The following is a 25,995-nucleotide window of genomic DNA, read 5'->3' as shown; positions in this document are numbered from 1 at the left end:
AATTCTTCCAAAATATGCAGCCTGAAATAAGGACTTACTAAAGAATATTTCAAAGCTTAACTGTGAGAACTGGTCAGAGTGATGGTTCAGTAAAAACACAACCTGGTCCTAGAAAGCACAGCCCAGCCCAAAGCCCTGCCTGTCTCCCACCTGAAACAGGGACACAGGGGGACACAGGTCACTGAATGAGCAAATGTCCCTTCTCCTAACTCTGTCTTACAGCTTGGGTATGTTCTGCTCAAGAAGGCTTTGGGGTTTTATTTAATTAGTTTAAGGTAACCACCTAAATCCTAATCCAGAATAAGGAGCTGAATTTTCATAGGAGGAAATAATCCCAGACCCTACATAGCCCCAAATCTCATTTTTTGCTACCGACAGCAGTTTAAAGAACTTATTTACAGTGCACCCATGACCAGCTGTCTGATCCTATTTATTCAGTCTTATATTTAAAGGGGTCAGGGGAGGCTTTGTCTGCTCAAACACAGCAGCCTGAGAGGTGTCACATTCTTCACTCCAGGGAAACACAAGTCACGATTACACCAGAATTAAAACTGCCCAGATGAAATCAGAACAGACCAAAATCAAATACTTTGGGGAGGGGCAAAGTCAAAGGGTATTTTCTCCTGAAATTTTTTTTTTCTTGTTTCCTTTTGTTTTTACAAAATGATTTTGTATATTCTGTTACACAAATGTATTTAAATAATATTAAGGAAAAAACAACAAGCTCCTTAGAGAATTAGAAATATTTTCATACAATAGAAATGAGATGTTTCAGGATCTGTATCTGTTAATGAAATAATGTGCTTGTGCCTTTTGTGAGCACATACATTCATGTAGGCACGGATAATCACCTCTAAATTAACAGGTTAAATTATCACAGAATCAGAGTGATTTGGGTTGGAATGGACCTTAAAGATTATTCCAATCCCCCTGCCATGGGCAGGGACACCTTCCACTGTCCCAGGCTGCTCCAAGCCCCATCCAACCTGGCCCTCCATGGATGCAGGGGCAGCCACAGCTGCTCTGGGCACCCTGTGCCAGGGCCTGCCCACCTTCAGAGTGAAGGATTTCTTCCTGATATCCAATTTAAATTTAATCTCTTTCAGTTTGAAGCCATCCCACTTTGTCCTGTCCCTACATGTCCTTGTGTGAGGTTTCTCTCCGTTATGTTGCAGCAATTTTTGTATTTCATATACATGTAATGATGATACTATGGCTTAACTCCTGGAGTGAGTGGGTTCCCAAAACCAAGAAAGCAAACTGTTAATGGTTTTGACTTTAAATATTGTAAGACAGTCATATTTAAAACAGAAATCTATATGTACACACAATTTTGACATAAATACATAGATACAGATTTTTGACAACCCTAAGTTTCAACTAAATCTTTCAGACAACAAACATAACATCAAAACCAAATTTTCCACTGTATAAATGCACTGGTTAGGTTAATTTAGCTTCACATATCTGACTGAACCCTCTACAACTTTATCAGCCCCCAGAAAGTTTTGAGTTCCTGGAATTTTTGCAATGTGTTCTGCTGAAACTGTGAACAACTGAGCACTGCTGGCTTGTGCTGTGTGCCTGAAAGGTTCCAAGCACTGTGCTGTCAACCTGGTGAGTCCCACAGAACAAAAAGAGCCTCCTGATGATACCAATGCTTATCTCAAACCAAGGCTTCCTCCTCTTCTAATCCCTCTCCTTCCTCTGCTCTCTGTTAACAAAATGCTTCATCCAGGAAATCCTGTGCCTGTTCCCAATGAGCTGTGATGCCCTGGACAATGGGCAAATGTCACTGGGATATTTTCCAGCTCCATTTGAAGACAGCATCTCAAGTTCAGCTCATTAAATGTTTTTTCTGAATTGTTGCTTTGAAAGACTACACTATTTGTACACCTGGTGCACTGGGAAGGGACCTGTTTTTAAAATGAGACTAATGCAAACATGGAATGCAAGAGCTTAAGCTCCAAATGCTTCTGTTTGCAAAATAAAAGGAGAACTCTGCTGTTAAACTGCTCTCTCAGAAGAGCTCAAGCTTTCAGCTCTGCTCCTCCAGAAGTTCCAATCAATTTGTGGCCCAAATCAGCTTCTCCTTTTTTACAAGCTGGTCCCTACCCACACTAGTTTACAAATGCAATGAGCCTGACAGGCTGAGGCTCATCCTCAGGGAACATTGTCCATATGCAGCTCTGAGCCCCAGCTGGACGTGGCTGGTGGTGCCCATCCAAGGGAGCCCAGGAGGGATGGGATCAGCAGCTCTGCAGGTGCTGGAGGTGTGCTACCAAACCTCCTCCTGCATGTAGAAATTCTAAATGGGAAGAGATTTTAAAGTCAATGAGCCAGTTTATTCCTTATTTCAGTGCATCTTCCAGCAGGTATCCTTGCAAATTGCAGCAAACAGATCCAGACTGCAGGGATTCTGCTTGTCTGCCCTGGGAGGGGCTGTGGAACAACACAGAGGAAACTGTAATTTTCCAGCTCTAGGGAAAAAAGGGGAGAATTTAGATTTCTAATACTCCCACTCACCTCCTTTCCAATGTTAACTTTGAAGAAAATTGCCCAGGTTTACAGAGCCTACGGCAAAACCAGCCAGAGCAAGGTTCTGTATGTGGGGCATCACACCCAAATTCAGCAAACATTGCTGATCCAGGGACCTGGCACGCTCAGCTGAAGGTCCTGGGCACCGTCCCAGGGGCCAGCTCAGCTCAGCAGGAGCTTGGGATCTTTCACACAGAGCAAATGGATCCTCAGTGTCCAACCTCTGGGACTCTCTCTGCATTAGGAGTAATTTTACTTGAGGGTTTGTCTGTGTTATCTGGGAGATGATAACTTAGGCTGCAGCAGTCATGACAGCCAAAGCATCAGAAAACTCAAGTGTTGGAAAAATGGTTGGGATGAAGCAGCCACAGCTTCTCTGGGCACCCTGTGCCAGGGCTTCACCTCTCTCACAGGGAAGAATTCCTTCCTAATGTCTGATATAAACCTCCTCTCTGTCAGCTTGAAGCCATTCCCCCTGTCCTGTCACTCCAGGCCCTTCTGAGCTGTCTCTCTCCATCTTTCTTGCAGGCTCCCTACAAGTACTGGAAGGCCACAACTGGGTCACTCCAAACCTTCTCTTCCCCAGACTGAACATTCCCAAGTCTCTCAGCCTTTCCTGGTAGGAGAAGTTCTCCTTTTATCCCCTTTATCCCATGCTACTTTGTGACTTATCCCTTGACATTAATTATAAATTAATTATCATTATCTCTTTGCAGTAACAACCATTCTTTTGTTGCTGGATCTCCCAGAACTGGAATTTCCTCTGGACCCTTAGTGTCAGTGATATGTACACAGGCATTAACTGCTGCTCTCTGTCACACATAAAGAATGTTTATCTTATTTATTCTTCCTTTGGAAACTACCACAAGAGGTCCAAGATGGAAGCAAAGCAGAAACTTACCTTCTTTTGATGGTAAGCATTGCTCCCAAGAGGATAATAACAAACATCAGGAGACCAGCTATAACTCCAGCCATTTTCACCGTGCTGTCAACTTGCTTTTCAGGTTCCACTGCGTTGGAATTCTGGGTGGAAGCTCCTTAAAAGATGGAGAGAGAGGAAGGACAAGATAAAAAAAAAAAAATAATTTCTAGGCAAACTGTGCAATGATCCACTTAAAATATTCATTTGAAAGCCTAACAACATATTTGCAATCAAATTGCAATAGACAATTGTCCATCTAACCAAATCTGCCTTTAATGAGGGCTAATGACAGATAATTCAGAGCAGTAATAGGGTGTAAAATCCCAGTGTAGCACAGATGACTCTAATATTTTACTAAGTTTTACTGTAATGGGGCATTTACTTTTCTGAAGCACTCAGCATGCACCCAGAAACAGGAGAACAGCAGTTCTAATTTTAATCTCAAATAGTTTAAATGGACTTGAAATCCTTACTCGTTGAAATAGTGAACACAGTAACATGTAATTGTAATAATTCTTCTGGCAGAAACTTTTTTCCCTCCAAAATCAGCTCACATTTGTCTTTCTCAGTGTATTGGAGGCCTGGCTTTTTTAATCATCCCATTACACATATACATGTAACAAGCATTAATCCAACATATAGAGCAGCACCCTCCACACAGAATCATGGAATGATTTGAGAAGGAAGGGACCTTAAAGCCCATCTCATTCCAACCCCCTGTCTTGGGCAGGGACACCTTCCACTAGGCCAGGCTGAACATTGGAGCTCCATCCAGCCTGGCCTTGGACACTTCCAGGGATGCAGGGGCAGCCCCAGCTTCTCTGGGCAGCCAATTCCAGCGCCTGAGCACCCTTTACCATCACACACCAGGCATGACTTCTTCAGCCCAAACCAGAGAGCATAATTTCTGTTTGAAATTTTAGGGGGTTTTGGTTTGTTTGGTTGGTTTTTTAACAAGCGAAATCTACACACCTGAAAATAAACCATATTTAGGAGCATTATTTGCACAGCATTTCTGCTCTAACTGAGCACCTTGGAGACAGCTGCCCTCTCCCCTATTGCTGAGACCTCATTAGTCCTCATTACAGCCCTTAGCTCTGCTGACTTCACTGCTTGCTGCACAGAATATTTCCAGATATAGCTTAAGCCACTGAGCTTGATTTAGAAAGCCCCACCAGATTTGACTCATGGCTACTCTAAAGACTAAATAAGCCTATCTTCATTATATTCCTGTTACACTTAACTACTCCTAAAAATATCACCACTGCAGTTCACAAAGTTAAATGAATTCATGTCACATGAGATCCACTCTTATCTTAGGCTTCACCTTTGCTGCTGCAGTCAGCCAGGTCTTCCTCTGCAGCTTAAACATGGGCAAAGGGAATCAAAGGTGAACACAGAGGGCTGACATCAGAAGACCATAATGTTTTGATCTTTTAACAGCTCTGTGCTGCTGATCTTCAGGAAATCTGAATCACTCCTGTTCAAAGTCACTTGCTGGGGGAGATAATATCCAGTCCAGTCCATGTGTTGGTGAGACAGCAGTGTTACTGTCGCTGGGGTGGGGTTTTGCCTCTTTGCCACAGGTTAAACTGCACATGCTTTAAGAAATGAGGCAGTGATAAAAGCATGATTTCACTTCTCCTACAGCTAAGCTGTTAATCTAGTTTATTCAGAGCAAAACACAAAATTTACCAAGCAAAAGGGGCTGGCTCTTGGAATCACACGTATCATTTTCAGCTTTTGCCCCTGACAACTCTACTATTCTGCTGCATTCACCAATTTGCCCATTCAGTTAAGAGTTCACTGATAACTTCTGTGCTCACAGGTCTGAAATGCATTAATGGGACTCCTGAGCATGAAAATAAAATAAGGGATCAGTTGCATATTTCCATCTTCATTTGACAAGCTCTCCCACAATCCTGCAGCAAATGTGTGCAAGAGGTGAGCTATACACCATCAGACAGGCAATCCCCACACTGTCACACAACAAAGGCAAAGAGAAAGGTACAATTTCTCCCTGAAAATGGCTAAAACTCTATTCATTGAAGTGAAAGTCAGAAGTACTCCAAATTATCCTTCAGCTGAGCTGCAGTTACTCTTATGACCCTAAATAATAGCTGCTGGAGAATGGCTTTCTACTATAAACAGCACAGTCAGACGCCCCTCATTTTTGTACCATCTGAATGCCCTCATGAAGTGTGAGCTGTGCTAGAAGAAATAAGAATGTGCTGTCAACTCCATCTTCTGATCCCCCAGATTGGTTTGATTTTGCCAGGCTGCTGCTCGTTACTCCGGGCAATGTGTGGTCAGAGTGTTTTGATCTGGTATTTCCCACCCCACTGCAGGCTCCTGCAGTTCCAGGAGGAGAAGAAAGGCTCATTATCCATCCTGACACCTCCACACAGTGGTGACTGATTCACTCCAATCTTCTGGGCACCTCTTATCTCTCTTGGCAAAGGCCACCAATTCCTTTAGGCTACCAGCCCAACCATTTGTAAGTTGTCTCAGCTAATAGTGCCTAGGAATGGAGAATGTGACAGTGTCAGCAAATTCCTGGCTCTGGGATTCTCCAAGCCTTGCAGTGAAACATGACTGCAAAAGTTCCATTGTTTTCCTGCTCTTCTGGCAGATTTTCCATGCAGATTTCTAAATCTCCTCTGCCTGCTCTGGTTTCCCACCTGCCCAGCACCAGCTGTGGGTAAGAACATTCCTGTCCTGGCAGGAGGAGCTCTGTGAGCTGTTTCTCTCAGGACATGACTCCTGCTGCTGCTGACAGAAACGCTGGTTTAGAATTCACTTTGCTTTATACAGATGCAAGATCTGAGATCCTCTGAGCACAGCAGCCCATAAAAACTGCTCAGATGGCCATTTTCCTACAAATCCCTTTAAACACACTTGCAAATCTCTGCTCTACTGTACTTGAGGGGCCACCTTTTCCTTCTGAAAAACCATGTTTATATATTAAAAAGGAATTAAAACAAACTATAACTGGCATTAAAAAGGAATGAAAACAAACTATAACTGTATTTTCCTTGTGGCTACTTCCACATTTCCTGGAATGAATTGTTCCTTGTAACAGGAGCTGGATGCTGGAACAGTAAGACACAGAGCAGGTCACCACTGTTATTAGTGTGTGTATTTTAGTGGCACCCAAAGCCCCCAGGGAGGTCAGGACCCCATTACTCTGCACTAACACAAACTAGGACAATTTCCTGCCCTAAGCTTGCTTTCTTAATAAGAAAGGCAAATGATAGCAGGCAGTGGCAGAGGAGTGAGGACTGGAGGTGCCCTGACTCCCTGTCTGTGCCTGATCCACTCCACCAGGCTCTCAGGGATGCTCCTTTCTGTGGTGCACAAAATTCACATCCCAGGAGCCAGAGCAGTGCCCTGACTGACTTCCACAGGCACTGACACTCACCCAGCACTCCACTGGTCAGTCAGAGCTATTTCAATTCTTTTCCTAGCAACCCAATTGACTTTGTTTCTCTTCAATCCCTTCCAAAATTCCCAGATCCAGCACCTTGCAGTGAGCCAGAAGACACTGTATCTCCATTGATGGGAGATACAGTTCTGGTGATGCTGCAGAGATGCAAAGAGAGCAGGGCAGGGGCAAATGGCCAATTTCCCAGAGCTGTCCAGCTCATCAGCCCATGAGAAGTCAGGTTTCTGGATCATCACACACTGATGGTTTAATTAAGGTTTTAATTAAGGTCTAATCTGGCCATGCTGCATTGATTTATAGAATCACAGAATATGCTGAGCTGGAAGAGACACACCAGGATCCTCAAGCCCAGCTCCTGTCCCTGCACAGACACCCCAAGAACCCCACCCTGGGCATCCCTGGGGGTGATGCTCAAACTCTCCTGGAGCTCTGGCAGCCTCAGGGCTGTTCCCATTCCCTGGGGAGCCTGGGCAGTGCCCTCTGGGGGAAAACCAGCAGTGGCATCTAAGGGAAAGATACCATGGCAATCTTCTCTCCCAGCAATTTCTGCACAGGTATATTATTTGAAAATAAGCCCCAAAATATAAAGCAACCTCCTCTGTGGAGGTGGCACTCTGAAAAACATCCAGGAAAGAGTGATTACTGAGTGCATGTAACTAAGCAGGGCTGATAATACAAGTTTCTTCCATAAAACCTATTTCACAAACTGCAATTTGAAACATTCTTTACTTCAGGCAGCAATTACAATATTGCATTTTAAAAAAATGACACTGCCAGGAAAAGGAATTCAAGAGAGCCATAAACAGGAGGAAAAGTCAGGGATTTATGGGAGGTTTCCAGCTGGTGAGGCACAAATTCCTGCAGTGGAAGGGGCACCACAATCACCAGGAGGAGCCAAGACTCCAGAGGAGAGAGAAGCATCCCAAGGCTTAATAGGAGAAGAAAAAAAATCAAATAAAATTATTCTAAGGACAGCTGGGAATTCAGAATCCAGGAAAGGGCAATGCAAGTGTGAAGGAGGGAGGGACAAAATGAGAGAAACAACACCAGAAATGGGAGGTTCAGCCACCTCCAGGAGACAGGAAAGACCCAGCAAGGGGACAAGTCTGGCAATGATGAGGTTTGGTTTCAAAATTGTAGCACCTAAGAACACAGCTTCTTCAGAAAGAAATCCACTCTTGGAACAAAAACAATCAGAAAAATCACTTCAGAGCATTATTTAACCCAGAAGAAATAATGAAAAATATTGGGCTCCCAGTCATTATGTGTTGAAATGATCTGCACAATCAGAGTAATTTATTTGCAGCACATAATGGCCAGGCAGTGGGCTGAATGTAAAATCTCCTAATAGACCTAGAGGCTTGTATTCAAAAGACAGCTATTCTCAAATCACTTGTAAACACGATTTCCTTTATTTATTTTTTTATGGTGCTTTCTATGTGAGTGGCCTACAAATTATTAAAGCAGCTCTGCATGCAGGAATGTTCTCCCTCACCTTTTCAGTTCTTGATAATAGCTACACATGTAAAACACAGTCTGGAGTGCCAACACAAGGGCAGACAGGTTCCTCCAGGAATGATAACACTGAGATAAAGGTGGAAAGGCACCTTTTTACATCCTGATGAGGAAACACCAGCACCAGCCCAGGGTGCCAGCTGGCCACACCCTCCAGCAGTTTATTAGCACTAAAACCAATCTGTGCACGATGCTGGAGCCTCCTCCTGTACCATGAGCCAACAGGGTGGAACAGCTCATCACATCTAAAAGCCAGATTCCTCTTTGGCTGTTTCTTTGTTGCAATTCATTAAAAAATGAATATCACAAAGAGGATCACCACACACAACGTCACCACACCAATTTTCCACCTCCAGTTACTGAAGACTGCAAACAGCACAGGCTTAAGCCTATAATGAGACACACTCATTTCTTTAACAAAGCTCAAAAGGAATTGACAGCAGAATGATGAGAGCCAAAAGCTTTCAACCATATTCTGAGCAGAGAGAGCTGCAAAACAAAGCAGTCCTGGAGAGAAAGACAGACCAGAATTTGTATGAGGGATTTTCAGGCTTACAAGTGGAATCTGTAGGAGGATGAGGGTAAACACACAGTGAGACACCAAGATCAGCATTGCTAAGCTGAATGAGAATTAAAAAATAGCTGTAAGTGAATAATTGATTCTGGAGATTCCAGGCAAATCCAGCACAAAGGCTACTCTTTTTCCCTCCTGTTTTTCTTCCTCTCTCTACAGAACAGGACCCTTAATTTGTGCTAGAAGCAGATATGTGGTCCCCAAGAATAACAAAGTTTATAACATTCCCTGAAAGAGGAGCTCAGCTAAAGAGAGCTGCTGTGGTGCCAACAAGTGATGTGATGGTTCAGGGGGTGAGAGCACGTTCGTGTTTTAACTCTTCACTTTTGCAGAACTGTATTTAAAAACTAGCTCAAAAATTATAGAAATGGAAAACAAGGACAATTACCAATATGACAAGTTCAAATTTAGAGATGTGACAATTTTTGTGCAGTCTTAGACATAGGGAGATCAACCTTTTGACTGATAAGAGGCAAAACCTTCTCAGTGCCTGACAATGTTATGGATGTGTAAGAGATTCACCACAATTACTGACTGTTCCCCCAGTCAGCCCCCTCTGAATAGACACCTTGCTCTCATTGTGATTATCATGAAAAATCCACACCCACAGCAGCTGCAGAAGCTGCAAAACCAGCGAGCAAAGCCCAGGGGTGGGCAGAAAGTGAACACTGAAATCAAGTCACCTTTTGAGCCCAGGGGGATGAAGGTGGCTCAGGTACCAGGGTGACCCACAGAAAGCTGCCCTGAGAGGTTCACCCCGAGCTGAGGGAGCAGCAGGAGAGGAGGAATCTCTCTTCCAGCTAAAGGGAGTCAGCTGGGCAGTGTCAGTGTACACACACTCTACGTGTGCTGCATGAACACCAGGACACTTCCTGTGCTCTGCCCAGTTGAAGCAGCGCTTTCAGGCAAGACTGGAATGAAGATTTCCCTTTTCCTCTACAACAGCACTATCTACCTTGTAATTTTATCACATACCCTAATGCAACCACGTAGTTTTTAACGTCCAGCTCCTGGAAGAAGCTCAGAAGCTTGTTAATATTAACCTTGTTTCTGAATACTGGCTTATCAAAAAAACCTATTTAAGGAAACAGGCATCATGTGTTTGTAACAGTCCTGGGTCTGTCACGCCTCTGGAAGTGTTGCTAAAGGACACTGATGTCAGGAAAATTAATCCACAAACACCAGAGGTTTATGTCCAAATGGGAGACAGAGGAGTCCTTTTATTTTATCTGAATAAAGGGAGAGGCCATGAGGCATCCCCTGGGGTCTCTCTAATTTTTGGAGGACTCAGCCTCCTTTTTATCCCAATTTCCCAGCCACATTTCCCTTCTCTCTTTCCCCATTGGCTGAGGAGCTTGAGGGATCCAGACTTCCCAGAATGCCTGATACCAAAGATTTCCCTCTAATGTATAACCCTCCTTCTTAATTTTTAATTCTTACGGAATTTAGGGCTTTTCCCCATTGTTTCTTTCATCTTTCAATATCCAATTTCATTTATCAGGAAACCTACAGTTTATTTGTAAAGGCAAATATCTTTTTTTTTTTCCCATTCATCAATCAGTGGAATCCTTCCCATTGTTTCTTTTATCTCTCAGTGCTGGTTTTATCTACCAGCAGACCCTCAGCTGGTTTGGAAAGACAAATCTGTCATTCCTCTCATGGACAATAATAATCTATCTATGAAAATCATTTTAGGTGATCTGCAGTACCTGCCCAGTGGCTGACCCACCTTAGACAGGATCTGCAGGTATCAGGAAATGGAGACCAAGTCCTGATCACCCAAATGAGTTGGGGTGAGGGTGTGAAGGTCAGGAACATGAAACTCCACTGCCTTCTAAAACATGAGAGTCCCCTCCTGCCTGGCCCCTCCTCAGCCCCTGAGCAGAAGAGACTCCAAGGGGCATCCAAAGAGCTCTTCCTGCAAATTTTCAAGCAGAAGAGATGAAAAACAAGCCCCTAAATTTCATAGACAAGGAATCATCCAATGCTCCCTGCACAATCTAAGTAAAACAAAACCAAAGGAAACATTTTCTCAATTTGACCTTCACATATGGCTTTCCTGTCCAACTACTTGACTTTTCTTTAATTTCCACTCCTTTACCTGGCTACCAATTTATCTGCAAACAAAGGTGAATGTCCACCTGTTCAGGGCCAGCCCCAGCCAAGAGGATCCTTTCCCACCAGGTGGGACCTGAACAGGGACAAGAACCTCCACACTGTTCCAGGTAAATCCTTGCCTGCTTTGGTTCCTGGAGGGCTTGGCTCACACAGCTATAATATATTTCATTTTCATTTCTCCAAAGACCTTTCTATCCTGAAGCTCCTTGTGTCCTGGCAGTGGATGCTCTGAATTACAAAGGTGATGTTTTCAGTCTCCTGTTGCTAAACTATCCCAGATTTCATCTTAAATACTGTGCTGCTTCTCCTCTTACCTCCAGCTGCCTATTTTAATTGGGGAGCCCAGGATTAGGGTTTTGCAGCAGAGCTCTGGGGTAGGTAATGACCTCTGGACACGAGGCTGGAAATACCAAATTCAGTTCACTCCTGGCCTCATCCCATTCTGCACTAACTCAAAGCTGTGCCCTGGGATAAGGAAGCCCCTAAAGGGATTGTGATGCACAAGACTTGTGCTAAAAAATAACTTTTAGAAGGCAGAAATTTGTTCAGGGGGAAAAAAACCCAACCAACCGTTTTCATGCATTCAACTTAAAAAATGTGATAAACTCCTCTGAAATAAATAGCACCAAACAGAATAAACCTGTCAAAGGAATAATATTCCAGTGTATTAGAAGACAAAATGCAGCAACAAACAGATTTGAAGTGGGATCAGATCTGTTTAAAAAATACATTATCTGTCTACAAAACCAGAATGTATTCCAGGAAACAAAAGAAGCCTCTTCAATGGATTTGAGGGAGCAGGAGTTATTAAATCAACAGTTTTCACGTGCAGCAAAATTGTGTGGGAACAGCAGGAACTTTTTCCTTCCTCATTTTCCACTGATTTTTTTTCAGTCTTCCCCCCTCAGCCCAAGATTTTCCTGGTCACATTTCAGACCCAGTTTTTTTTATTGAGATTTCAACATTCTCCCAGGAAGTTTCCTTCTTCCCATGCTAATGCACTACCAAAAATCAGGACCATTTGAACTTCCCAGTGATCCCAGCACCTTTTTGCTCCTGTATCATCACAGCTGATGTGCAGTTGAAATAATTGTTGGGTGAGGAAGTCATAACTAGGCAGGAACAACCATGCAGCACTGGGAGTACTCCTAGAGAAATGTAATCCATCTAAAAACTGAAAACGCAACCCTCATTTTCCATTAATCCCATGGAACACTGCCACATCCCAGCCACTCATTCTGTGCACATCAGGCTGAGTAAAAGAACCTAATTCCACAAGCTGATGGGATCTCCCCTCCATATTTAAATTTTCTGGAGTTAATGATGATCCTGATCCCAGTGTTGCATATGCTGGGGCAACTTTATGGCACACAGACCTCCCAGTTCCTTCTGATGGAAACTGCAAAACCCTTGAGAGGTTCTGAACCTCCCCACTGTGAGTGACTTGGTGCTGCTGAGGCTCAATTCTGCAACACCTCTGGCTCCAGCAGAAGTTTCTATAGAAACTACACTTTCTATAGTTCCTCTACAGAGAGCTTGCAGAATCAAATTTTCCTTGTCTTTCCACCATTTCTCCAACAGCAAGACTCAGCTCTCTACAAATGAGCACAACAATCAGCCCCAGAAAATGGCACAGCTCCTTTAATTGGAAATGCAAGCTGAGCTCCATGCACACTCAGGGGATCCATGGGGCTCTTCCATCCCACTCAGGAGCTGCTGTGAAGATTTGAGAGCTGCTGAGCCCTCAGCTGACCCTCAGCACAGACAGATCTCCACTTTGGCACTGAAGGAGTGCCATGAAAGCGCTGCCCTCCTTTATGCTGTAGTTGGAGCAATTGTAAAAGTAATTTCTCATGCAAAACAAGTATTGAACAAGAAGTCATGAAGCTGCTCAGCCCTCTGGAAGTTTGACCAGTTTTGCTTTTTTCTGAACTGATAATCACCTGTGCTCAAGAGGCTGGGCGGGTTTGGCGTGGTCACCTGGTGTCTACCTATCACTGCTAAGAACAAGCAAAATGGTTCCGAGGCAGCATGCACGAGACAAAAAAAAAGGAAAAAAAATAAAAATGTACCTCATAATGGTTATTATAGTTCCATTCTTTCATTTGCAAGAACTCACATTGTAAGGAAAGTAGAAATGAGTATCGGGAGATAAGGAACCATTAATGAGCCCTCTGCCTTGGTTTCAATTACACTGTGAAATTAATTTAATGCACTTTGGGAATACAAGAGGTAATCGCTCTCTCTTGGTAAGAGGTTGCAATTTTCTCTAATAAAGTGTCGATATAAATATGTTGCTTTAAGACAGGGAGAACAAGTCAGTTAATTCAGAAAGAATGGGACATATTAAAACAAATGCTGTCAAGGAAACCAAATGGCAAAACCTACAAATAACCCATCTGAATGAAAATTGTATGGCAGAGAGCTGGTAAATTGTGGTTTAATTATAAACATTTTTAAAGACTGTTTTATGTTAATGAGATGCATCCAAGTGCCTAATGCTGTGAAAGATAACATTAGTCCAGTAATTAAAAAAAAAGAAGAGAGAATAGCCCATGTGAGGAGGGAAGTGGCAAGAGGTCTGAGACCAACAAATCTGAAAATAAAGAACAAACAGAGATACAAAAGGTTCATAATGTTTAACATGCTGGCAAAGTGTGGGATGGCTACACAGAGTGGACAAACACAGGGAGCTTTCTGATGGATCATCCCAGGTCACCCCAGCAAGGGCTGGTGCTGAGTCCCTGCCACTGGCCCTTCCCAAGGCAGCACCCAGCCTCTCATGGAGGCACTGGACGGAGGGAAATGAGCTCAGGGCATGTGCTGGCCCAGCTGGGAACCCGCTGGCTCTGCTTTGGAGCACCTGCTGCTCTGAAATGCTGATGCCACCCCCTCCTCCCAGCATTCAACAACCCAATACAAAAGGATTTGAGAGCTTTTTCTTGCCACCACAAGGATCAAGTTCATCTAAGCAGGAGCAGCACGCAGAGAACCATGAAGAGAGAGCACCACCAGAGAGCTGGGAAGCAGCTCCTGCACAGAGCTGGGCTGAACTGAAAAGGGCTCATCTGAGCAGCCTATTTCTGGCTAAAGAGGAGGGGAAAAAACTGGGAAAGCTCCAATTTTTTATTTTTTAGCGGATTAAACCACTTTTAAAGTCACTCTGCTTTGCTTTTCTTGGTGTTGGGGCAGTGGGACACAGAGAGCCATTCCCTGGCAGCCAGCAGGAGCAGAGGCGGCGCAGCAGCCCCGTGCGTCTCTCGAGTAATTAAAGAGACTCAGCTCTGAGCAGGTGCCTGGCAGCAACACCCAGGATGTGTTACAATCCCCCAGTAACACATGCCTAACACATTTCACTGCCTAATTACTCCCACACTCACGTTCAGTGCCCTTGTTAATCCAGTGCTTCAAGAGAATTCTTGCCTTGCTGAAACACGCCTGGATCCTAATCTTGCTGTCACTGGTGTAAATCAGAACTCCTTTCACTGGTGCTAATGGAGTGACAAATGTCTAGGAATGGGAAAATTAGGCCTCTATTCCAAATTGAACATTTTGTCTGGCACCAGTAGTATGTATTTATTTACTTGCATCAAATCAATTTTTTCCCCCTCTGGTACCAACTCAAGCAGAGCTTTTAATGCTGAGATCGAGCCTGCCTCCAAAATAGGTTTTTTTTTTTCCCTGATTTCTATCAAAGACACCACAGTGGCATCCTCACTGGCAGCCCTGATGATTCAGTTCAAGGCAGACTTCAGGCTTGCTCATTCTATCCTCAGAAAAACACCAATGCAAATAAAGGAGAATACAGAGCAATGCCATTAAGGATAATCAATATAATGAGCAGACAGAAGACAGCACAGACACAGGAGGTTATCTAGAACATCCCAGCTATCAGCCTTTGATCAGGACATGGTGTAATCAGTTTTGTGAGTGTCTCTGTGCATTCCCTCTCCAGGGGCTGGTCCCTTTTATCCATATGGAATTAATGTATGGTGGGGATGCAGCCTCAGGATGTATGGAAACCTGAAACTGTGGGAAAGCCCACAGAACCACTTTGTTCAGCTGGAGCTGTGGCAGCTCCTGTGACATTCCCAGCACCCCAGCTCCTGGTGCTCCCTTGCCCATGAGCTGCACCCAGCCCTGCTCCTTTGGAGAGCTGAACCTGCCTCAAGTCAGGCACAGCTGGGGCATTCCAGCTCCGTGCTGAGGGCCAGGCACTGGAAATTACAGCATTGCCTTTCAGAGCCAGGGAAAAGAGGGAAAGAATTTCCACAGAGATTTCTGCAGTGCACACAGAGGAATAAGATATCTACCTATAAATCAAAAGTGATATGAAGCAAAAGTGATATAAATCAAAAGTGATATGAATTGAGACAGCGAGAATAAACACCAGAACTACCATCATTTCTTGTCCTTTTCCATTCAAGTCAATAAAGGAAAAAACCTAAAGAATAAGATCACCAAAAAGCAGTGGCTCTAGACATCCTCAGGCTCTACCCATCTCTTTAATGTCTCTTATTAAATTAATCCTAGTAAGAGATTTTTTTCTAAAAAGAGATGACATTCAGAACCAACAGAAGGAGGGGGATCACTGACTGGGTGGCTCAGTGACTTTTCCTGCTGACCTAACAGGGTTAATGAAATTATCTCAGTTTGCAGAAGTCAGCTGAAGGTCAAACACTTACAGGACACTTTGCTGAGGTACCCAAATCAGAGAGTGCAAACAAAAGGTCGTGTCAGGATGGGATTTTTCAAGCTGTGTAAGTTATTTTGTTTTGAATATTCACAGAGCAAGTATCTTTCCTGCTAGCATGACAAAATTCTTCCACCAGCTCCAGAAAAATGAACAACTGAAATGGAAGGAACCACTGGTTTCCAAAAATTAATTAATCCAGTATCTCTAATCTGATGAAGAGACTATGCTATTGGAAAAGCGTGTGGGGATTCATTTCACTCAGTGCTGCTCTTGCTCTTTCTACCACCAGAAAGCCAAAATCAGGTATTTGAAATGGTCACATTACTACCAGAACTGCAAGGAAGGAGACACACAGACTGAGACACATAGAATGTTTGTAACCCAGAGAATAAATTAAATAAAGATTTTACAAGGAACTTTTAAACAGGAAAGGAACAAGAGGGAATGGGGAGCACCAGAACCACAGATGAGAAGGAGAAATAGGAGAAATGGCTTCTTCTCCTCAGCTTTCAGTGATGACACAACTGCTTACAGCCCCACCAGTCTGCATGACAGAGCCTGAGCAGGGAAAACACCTGCACAGGTGGGAGCTCCAGTGCCTGCCTGGCTCCAGGGACAGCCTGGGGATGTCTCCACGGGGAGATGGAAAAAGCTCTCCAGTGGCTAACAGGGTTTCTTTGAGCCCCCCCAACTCCTCTGCAAGTGCAGATGCAGAAGGGATCAGGAGAATGGACCTTGAGGTCATTAACTTCTGCCACAAGTCAAAAATACAGAAAAGAATGGAAAAAACAGGATGGTGCCTTGAAGGATTTCTGGGCTCCTGCCAATTTTGGTGAACTCTCAAAGCCTCCCCAGGCAGCCATGCAGGTATTTGACATTTCAGCAAAGCAGCAAGAGCACAAGCTGGCAAAGCTAAGTTTGGGAATGGAGAGGCATCTGTAGCACAGCCCACGGCAGCACCCCAGCATTTCCCCACAGCTCCTTGGCACACTACAACTTGTGTTGGGGAAATCTCTTTGCAGTTACTCTGTGCTACAAATAAATTGGTGTCTGACATCTTTTCTGGAAAAGTAGCCCCTGAGGTGATTTTGAAATCTTTAGAAGAGTTGTTAAAAGCAGCTGTAAACTCTAAGAAGGAGCTCAGACATTGTCACTGTTGGTCCCTCAGGAGCTGCACCTTGTGAACCAACCTGGGGCTGTTTTGGGTTTGCTCTGTGTGACCTGTCAGCTCGGTCTGTTCTGAGCTCACCACAATGAAAATCAGGAATGTTTGTTCAATTATACCATGAAAATGGCATGATGTAACAATTGTGCCCCGCTGTGTACAAGGTTAGGCTTACACAAGATCTCCTCTTATCTACTTTGTACAGTTGTGGAGAGAACAAATTGAATGGGAAGTTAATGTCACTTTTTCAGTGATGTTCTGCCAACAGCAAGAACAGTCCTCAGGACAGAAAAGCTGTCAACAGAACGAGGGGAAGGAGGAACCACAGAGAATTATACCCTGCATTAAAAAAATAACAGAGGCCACAAATATAGTGGAGTGGTCCTACAAATTGTTGTTCTGCCTTGGCAATCTTCCTTTAAAAAAAATAAAATAAAAGAGGAAATAAAGAGGTTGGTTCTTTGGCTAGGAACTGTAATCAAGTTGTGCCACCACTGTAGTTTTTACATTTCTGGTATTGTGTTTTGCAGGAAAGAGAGAGACCCACATACCTTTTGTTGCCAGCCGGACACAGTTGATTTTTGTTTCCTGAAAAATAAAAAAAAACACAAGAAAAATATATAGGAAAACATCACAGTGTGTAATTTGCCCATCTACAGTAAACACACATTCCTTTAAAAAGCTACTAAAAATACATATATATCTTTTCTTGCACTTCATCTTTGAAAATACCACCAACAGTTTTTGTTGCATAAAACACTCCACACTAGTGGACTTGCTTGCAGTTGGTTCTCTAAAGTGTTGAAAAGTTGGGAGTGACAGCACGTTTCTCCACGCTCCATGTGTGAGTGATGGGCCCCACATAAGTGCCTGATTAGCTAATAGAATTTCCCAGTTAAATGACCTGCTCTGTAATAGACTGACAAGCTTTGGGTCAAAAGTACACACCACTGTACATCTCATTTTCATGCACCATTACTGCAAATTTTGCAAATTGGGTATTTATTTAAACACATGGCAAACAGACACCGAAGAAGTCATTTGAATATTTCAGCTCTCTGATGGATGTGGAGCAGACCAACATTCTGTGCTGCTGCCTCTGCCAAACGAGCTGTTCTACCAACCCTCACCACTGCAGCTCCTCATTGCAGAGCTGGGACAAAACCCAATGCTTTGTGTTCAATCCACCCTGGAGCCTGCAGAGCTGCAGAAACCGCATTTGGATCCAAATGTTGGCTTTGGCTTCACAAACAGCTCAGAGTCTGCAGCTTTCTCAGGCCGCTTCTGCTGCTACAACCTCTGTGGAGTCCCCAGCTCCTCATTGCTCAGCCCTTCCTGGCAGGGGTTGCTGCTGTCCAGCCTGTGATTGCCATCCAAATGGGAATGTGCTGCCTATTAAAGAGCTGCCTCTGTCAGGCACTAATCTGCTGCAAGGCTTGCAGAGCGCTTTATGCCTCTACACGTCTCAGGTGTAATGAATCCAGCATAAATTACTGTGCTGACAATGCTCCATTAATATGGATGCTGTCTGTGCTCTGGAAACAACAGCCCAGCAAAGCAAGCACTGCTGAGCACCTCCTTCCATCCTCAAAGAACTGGACAAACCTTGTGCAAATCTGAATTTGCTCTTGGAGAAAATTGCTCCATCTGTGATAAATCCTCCTTGGCTGGAGCAGACACAGACTGTGCCTTTCTCATCGTGCTTTTGTTGCACATGGGAAGGGGATGATTGCAGGATCCATGCTGGGAAATGCTGGGAATCACAGGAGCAATTCCCTCTGATCCCTTCCTGTGATGCCACACAATCTGGATATAAGCCACATTGTGTGCAGCCTAAGGACAATGAGATACCCAAAAGGACAAACCCTCCCTTTGACCTTGCCTTCAAACTCTCTCAAGGAATTCCTGGCTCCTTGAGGACAATCCATGTCTATTTCCCAGTCCAGAGTGGCTCTGAAGCCCTGCTCATCCCAGCAAACCAGAGACATCTCTGCTTACACCCCTTTGTCCCCCAAAATCAGCTCCCCTGCACAACCTGCACCAACACTGGCACTGCAAAGTCACCACAGCCACACACAGAGCTGCCCACTCCCCTCATTCCAATGAGTTGGAATTCCCATTTATTCTGGAAATCCAAAGTCTTTGTTGCTGCTTGGGATGTATGGAGCAGGAAAAACACAGCTTTGTTTGCAGAGCTGGCTCTGCACATAGTGCTGGGAACCAGAACACAGAGAGGTCCTGACATAGTTTCTGATCTACAACAAGGTGTTCCAGACTGCAAGGCAAGATGTTTTCTATTATCACCATCTGTATGGCAGATTATCTTTTGTCAAGTGGGCAGTTTGCCTTATCTCTCTCTCTGAGTGACCACAATCACTCCTCCCTCAGGGGGACACCTGCTGATAACAGCCATTGAATGTCCCTGCATGGCTGATAAGAACTACAGCATCCCATTGGGAGATGTGAGCCCAGAGGGAGGAGCCAAGCATTCCTGCCTGGATAGAATCTGGAGCTTCTGGAACACCAGCACAGCTTCTGCACTGGATTGCCCAGAGGAACAGCAGCTGCCTCTTGCCCTGGATCTTCAGAGGCAGAGACTGCACCTTTCTCCAGGATCCCTGCTCCAGCAGAACCAGCCCTGGCACTGCAGGAGGGCTGAGCCACAATTCCAATGGGACTGCTGCCAACAGCCTGACCCACAGGGTGTCAGGCTGGGTTCTGACTCTGGCACTGTTGTTCTAGTGTACTGCATTGTTTATTTTATCCTTTTATTTTTCCTTTCCCTATTAAAGAACTGTTATTTCCTGCTCCCATATTTTTGCCTGAGAGCCCCTTAATTTAAAATGTATAGGAATTCAGAGGGGTGGGGAGGGTTTTCATTCTCCATTTCAGGGGAGGCTCCTGCCTTCCTTAGCAGACTCCTGTCTTTCCAAACCAAGACACAAGGTGAGCTGGAAAATCAGCAATGAAGAGTAAAATAAAACATTAAGAGACAGGATTTTTGCAGTCTACAAGTAGGTGGACACTTGCTCCCATTTTGTTGAGGAAAATATTCTTGTGTATTTGTTGCTTTCTGCTGGCTTCAGAATGTAACAGAAAGCTGGAGAAGTTAGTGCTGGAAAAAGAAGAGTCTAGAGTGATCTCATTTGGACATGTGTGTATTCCTGCAGGAGACCCTCCCACAGGGTGACTGGAAAGACAGAATTTGTTCTGTTTGCATCTGCATCCACTGATGGCTGCATTGAGCACAGCCACAGCTCTTAGGAGAACTGGCACTGCCAAAACCAACAGCTACAGGAACAAGCTTCAGAACTTCATTTCAAATTGCATCTTCTGGGGAGGAAAGCATAAAAGAACCTGCACAGACACCAGCTCCCAGAGGTGGTAAAATGTAAAAACTTGAATTTAGTCCATATTCTGGATTAAGGCTGATTATTCCATTGCTTTCCACTGCTCATCTCTTTGGTGTCTCATAAAAATGAGATCCTTTTCAATTTTTCTTTGGTTGATACTGAGAATTTTAAGTTTGCATGAACCTTTTTAAGAAGAAACAAAATAAATACATTTCTTCCCTCCAAACAAAAACAAACCAAACCCAAAACAACTAAAAAAAAACCACAACTAACCCAATCATCCTCCCAAAAAACCACAAAACCCACTTTCCCACAATCATGCTTGTTTTCTGAAAAATATTACTTTTGCTTCAAGGCTCTTTTCTGTACACAGTAAAGATCATAGAATGTTAATGGGTTGGAATGCACCATAAAGTGCCACAGGCAGGGACAATGCTTTTTTTTTTATATTTTTCCCCTAAGCTACATTTCCCATCTTTCAATTTGTACACACTGCTTCTTGTCCTGTCACTGCAAGGTGCTTCTCTTTAGCCACCAGCAAAGCAGGAATAAACAATGTTGGTAATTATCAATGATCCTTCCAGCTTACCTAAAGCAATGGCAAGAAAAATAATTAAATCAAGAGATAATAGTAGAAGTTTTAGAAAAAAAACCCCAAATATTTCCCCAAAATTCAGTCTCTGTGTTGTTTCTTAGCATTCTTTCAAATGCTGCAATACTTATTTCCCATTTTATGATACCACAGAAGTTTTACGAGGTCTTATATATCTACAACAATCTTAATGATACCCAGAGAGCCAACATATTCTGCATATCTGTTTCATGCTATGGCTGAACTCACAGGAATAAATTAAATTAAGATGCCAGTACTGCTTCAGTTCGGTATCACTGCCAGGTTAAGGCAGACATTTTACAGCCAAACAGTAATGGAACAATGTAGGCACATTTTAACTGAGATCCTGGAACAGGAAAACAATCCATGACTACATCCTGCAGCTCCTGACCCAACCTTCACTTTCCAACATGCTCCATACCCTGAAAGCTCCCTGCAGAATGAGCCCATCCACCTGCCTGCCTCAACATAGTGATGGAAATTTGCTTTCTGGAACCTATTTACCAATGAATAAAAGAAGATTATGGAGTACCCTCACTCAAGGCTGAACCCTGGCTCTATTTTTCAGTCCACACAGCATGGACACGTCTGAGCAGTGTGTGTCAGGGTGCTGCAGCCTGTTCCTGCAGGGAGCACCTGCCCCTTCCATCAGCACAGCCCAGGGTCCCTCTGGGCAAACCCTCTCTGCCCACCCAGCTCCTGCCCACAGCCTGGAACCTGCACACCACGAGCCTGCTTTAGCATCCCCCTGGATTTCCAGGGCTGTTTAAAACATTCTCTTAATATAACTTTATTCTTTCGTTTTAGAAGCAAAGGAGCTGCTGCTGTCTACTAATTACTGAGGTTCCTAAATGCACATTTCACTCAAGTGAAATGGATGATAACAAAATGAGTTCTGCCTCTGTCTCTTCAGTGTTTGGATGGGAACAATTTTCTGCAGAAAAGGGCTACGAGGGCAGCAGGACATATGTTTATGTGACAGCTGCATCTTCACAACCTAAAAAGCCACATGATCTTTTTTTTCCCCCCTTTTCTTTGAAACTGACAGCTTGCTGTTTACAGACTAGCAACAACAATGAAAGCAGCAAAGCTTTTTCATCCATCTGTTGTCACACCCACCATTTTCCCTTTCCTTTACTGTGATTATGACTTTGCAGCAGTCAAACAGAGCTTGCCTTGCTTGAAGAACCCCCTGCCAGCCCCAGCAGGACCTGCTGTCCCCAGGTGTGCCATGGGGGCTGCCCTACAACAGGCAGAGCTTTTTAGGCACCTCAAACTGGGAAATTTTGTCTGCTGCTGGTGCACAGAGCAGACAAGGAATCATCATTCCCCCCCGGCCTCAGTTCCAGCTTTAGTTCCCCACGTCCCAGAGCTGAACATGGGATTTCTTGGCAACCTGCTTCACACAGGGTAGAAACCATGCATTTATCCAGCCTTAAGGAGTTATTTATTTGGTCCTCAACAAATTTTGCCCAAGTTCAGGAGAGCTCTAAATTATGTGTTTATTTTCTATGCCATTGCAGCCAGTGGTTTGCAGTCTTAAAATATGTCTGTGCAGGGTCAATGTACTCCCCTATAATTTTTATTGCCAGCTTCAGGAAATTGCTATTTACCTCCAAAGACTAAGCCAGACCTATTATTGTTTTCCAATTATCAGCTTTTTTTTTTAGTATCTGTGTCATTTGGAGAAAGGAGGTTTAACAAAGTGGTTAGGGCTTTTATTATTTACAATAGGAAGTCATGTCAAAGATCTGTAGTTGATGACTGGATATCCAATCCTCTCAACCTCTCAAAAATGAGGTAGGCTTGAGGAGGATTTTATTTATTATGCAGAAAACACTCAGGTCCACATCCTCTGGTCAACCAGATGTGGAAACAGAGGTGTACAAAGAGTGAAGTGTTCCCACAGCTGCTTTATTTCTGCTCCAGCACCTCCAGGATGAGATTAAGAAGGAGTGAATGTAAGTGGATAAATTGTACACCCAAAATCCTCCTGAACACAGAGCTGGTTAGTAGCTCACAGAAGTGATGCAGGCAGCCCTGGTGCCATTTCATCTTTCAGAGCACAGCTTGTGCTGAACTCAACCTCCCTGTGTTTTTCATGGCCATCTCCAGAGGGATGAATGGCATCTCTCTGCTGGCAGCTCTATCCATACCTCCCAAACGTCCCAGAAGAATAATGCTGTGTGCTGTGAGCAGACCTGTCAGCATCAAGAAATCCAGCCTCAACTCCCCTGATAATAATGAGCTGCCCGATTGTGCATGTAGTACAAGTCATTAGAGAGGCAAAAAATCAATAGGAATCTCGGTAGAGTCTATCATTCCCTCAAAAAAATAATATCCTCATTGATTCCTGCAGTGCTACTTTTCACAATTCTGGGTTGAAGACATCAGTCACTTGTTGGACCACCAGGCTGGCAGAGCAGCTGGCAGCATCCCCCCATCACTGCCAGCTGTGTTACACAGGCTCCTGCCCATCTCCCATTTCAAGGAAAAATGGCCAAGAGTTATTGATTGCAACTCTGCTGTTACAAATTTCATTTTAACTCAATGAGGTAAAATGCAGCTCCAGAAAGGATTTTTTTTAAGGAGCTTTGGTTTCTGAGCTGCTCAAAAATTCAGGCAGGTTTCACAGAGCAGCCAAAAATTCCCTCCATTGGAGTGTGGTGCTGGATCAGCAACCAGTAAAAGACCTGGGGACAACCAAACCTGCAGCATCAGTTTTATTACTGAGCCAGTGTAAGGAGGAGGAGTAACATGGGGTTGTCAACCTGGCCTCACCTTCCAGAGGGAAAAATGCTGGCAGGGCTGGATTTTGAAAGGGGCTGAGCTCAGGGAGGGTTTTCAGACAAGCAAACCTTCATGCTCTGTCAGGCAGCCATCTGTAGCAGGTGGCACCAGGACAAGCAGAAACATCAGATCCCTACCTGGCTGGCTGTGACAGTGTCTGGAGATCCTGCCAGAGCACAGCCAAGCCAAATGTCCCCTCTGCTTCTGTGCCACCTCTTGTGCTGACTCCTTCTACCACCTAAGCAGTAACTAATGGTGCTCCTCACTCCTGCAGCCACCAAGCCTGGAGCTTCTGTGTGCCCTTCCTCTTTCTCCCCTCTCTCACTTCAAACTCTGCCACATTTCAGCTCAGCATCTGGCTCTCAGCAGTGCCTGGGAGGGAAGTTCACATGATTTGGAAGGGTTCTGTGTAACAAAACTGAAAAGAACTCAGCCTCACCACATTCTGCTCAGACTCTGCAGGCAGCACCACTGTGACCAAAGTGCACCCAAGTGCCCAGGAGATGGATCCAGCCAGCCCCAGCTTTTCCATTCCCACTCTGAGACAACCACAACAGTGCACAAGAGAAGGCAGAAGAGCTGGTGATCTGCCTCTGCAGCAATTTGCCACACTTGTTTTGCATCCAGCTGTTAATTATGTTCCTTTCAGTGTGACAATCAGAGCTAATGGCTGCAGAGCAGACGGGAACACCAAATGAGCACAGCCCTCCATGTACAGAGGAGCTCAAACAATGCAGAACTCCTACAACACTCCTAACCTCCTCCTAATCAAGCTTTTTGACCAAATCCAGGCTGTTTCTTGAAATTAGGCTCTCCCCAGAGCCCTCTGTTTCCAAAGGAAGATGTTCTGGTTCACTGCATGAAGGCTTCTCATTGCAACTTCCAGGTGTGGAAAGAAATTTCATCATTCCACAACTGTCAGTGATTAATGAAACTATGGAATATCCTAATTAAAAAATGAGTGGCAATGTTCTGTTAAGTTTTTTCATGTGTAAGGGAACATAAGGCTCTTCTTTAACCCTGCTAAGTTGTTATTGTTGCAGGTTTTTTGCAGATGTGCCTTATCAAAAATCAGGGAATGGTTCGGGTTGGAAGTGACCTTAAAGACCATGCAGTTCCAATGCCCTGTCATGGCAGGGACACCTTCCACTATCCCAGATTGCTCCAAATCCCATCCAACCTGGCCTTGGACACTTCCAGAGATGGAAATGCCATTTTTGCAGCCATAATTATTTGTAGGATTTTCCAAAACCTGGATTTGGACATCCTTTCCAAGAGTTTTCAAAGCTGCTCAGGTTACAGACAATTGAAAACTCAGAACTCTTAAATACAAATGATACCTGCATGTAATTCTGGGAATGAACAAAAACCTGCTATTCACAGATGCAAAAGAGTGAATGCAAATTGACCCTAATATTTGAAATGTGGGGCTTAATCATTTTACCAAGAACCAGAGGGGATCAGAACAGAAGCTACACCTCTGAAGATCCATATTCCACTCTTGGGCATTTCCTCTATACTTTTACCCACAGCACTACACTTTCAGGATATATAAAGCATATCCTGCAGAATTATAAATGATTACCACAGGAGGAAATTGCTTTCTCAAATAGGAACTCACTGTGTCTGGCTGGACACTTCTCATCCTGTCATGAACTGTGCATTGCTGCATTAAGACTATTTGATTAATTTATGCTTAAAAAGCCCTGCTGTTAGGAAAGCCCAAGCAAGTCATTCTTTTTTGAGTCCTTAACACCTGGAATGAAGGGTGAGATGCAGGAAAAGCAGGAACACCAGTGCTGCCTGAATCCAGAACACCAAGGGAAGCCTACATTCCATCCTCACAACCCACTTATGGAATATTATATTGTACTTAAGCAAATAAAGTTTCTTCTTCCCTAGGGATCCATTCACTAGCAATTAACTATCACACATGGGGGAACTAACTAGAAACAGAGAGACATATACATATATTCACAATTTCTTTTATAAAGGCAAATCCAAAACTGAATTAATTGAGCAGTGCTGGAAAGAAACTGTATTGGCTAGAAAGGAAACCAAGGTGAAAACCAGCACAGTGCTGAAGAGATTTTGTACTTGTCAGCCACACAGCTGAAGCTGTGCAGGAAAATGGTGATAAATGAAGGGTGTAAAGCACTCAGATGTGTTGTGAACACTCGTTGGCACTGCCAGCCTGTGGAACCATCCCAGCCCTCTGCAATGTGCAGCTGCATTTCAGGTGGAAAAGCCTCTAAAGCCTGCACTG

The 25,995-nt window shown here is 44.1% G+C and overlaps 1 protein-coding gene across 7 annotated transcripts in view; it reads right to left on the bottom strand.

Moving 5' to 3' along the window:
• PTPRT (protein tyrosine phosphatase receptor type T) overlaps positions 1-25,995 on the bottom strand; it is a 484,991-nt gene that overhangs the window by 77,702 nt on the left and 381,294 nt on the right. For all 7 annotated transcript variants that reach the window (XM_066561514.1, XM_066561518.1, XM_066561519.1 and 4 more), the window contains exons 13-14: positions 17,525-17,561; positions 3,440-3,575 (exon numbers count right to left, since the gene is read on the bottom strand). In XM_066561514.1, coding sequence (XP_066417611.1) covers positions 3,440-3,575; positions 17,525-17,561 — 173 coding nt within the window. The remainder of the gene's footprint in view (positions 1-3,439; positions 3,576-17,524; positions 17,562-25,995) is intronic.

Source organism: Molothrus aeneus, chromosome 17 (genome assembly GCF_037042795.1).
Source record: "Molothrus aeneus isolate 106 chromosome 17, BPBGC_Maene_1.0, whole genome shotgun sequence".
Lineage (NCBI taxonomy): Eukaryota > Metazoa > Chordata > Aves > Passeriformes > Icteridae > Molothrus > Molothrus aeneus.
The sequence above is the reverse complement of the archived record's forward strand: the minus strand, read 5'-3'. Positions and strand labels throughout refer to the sequence as shown.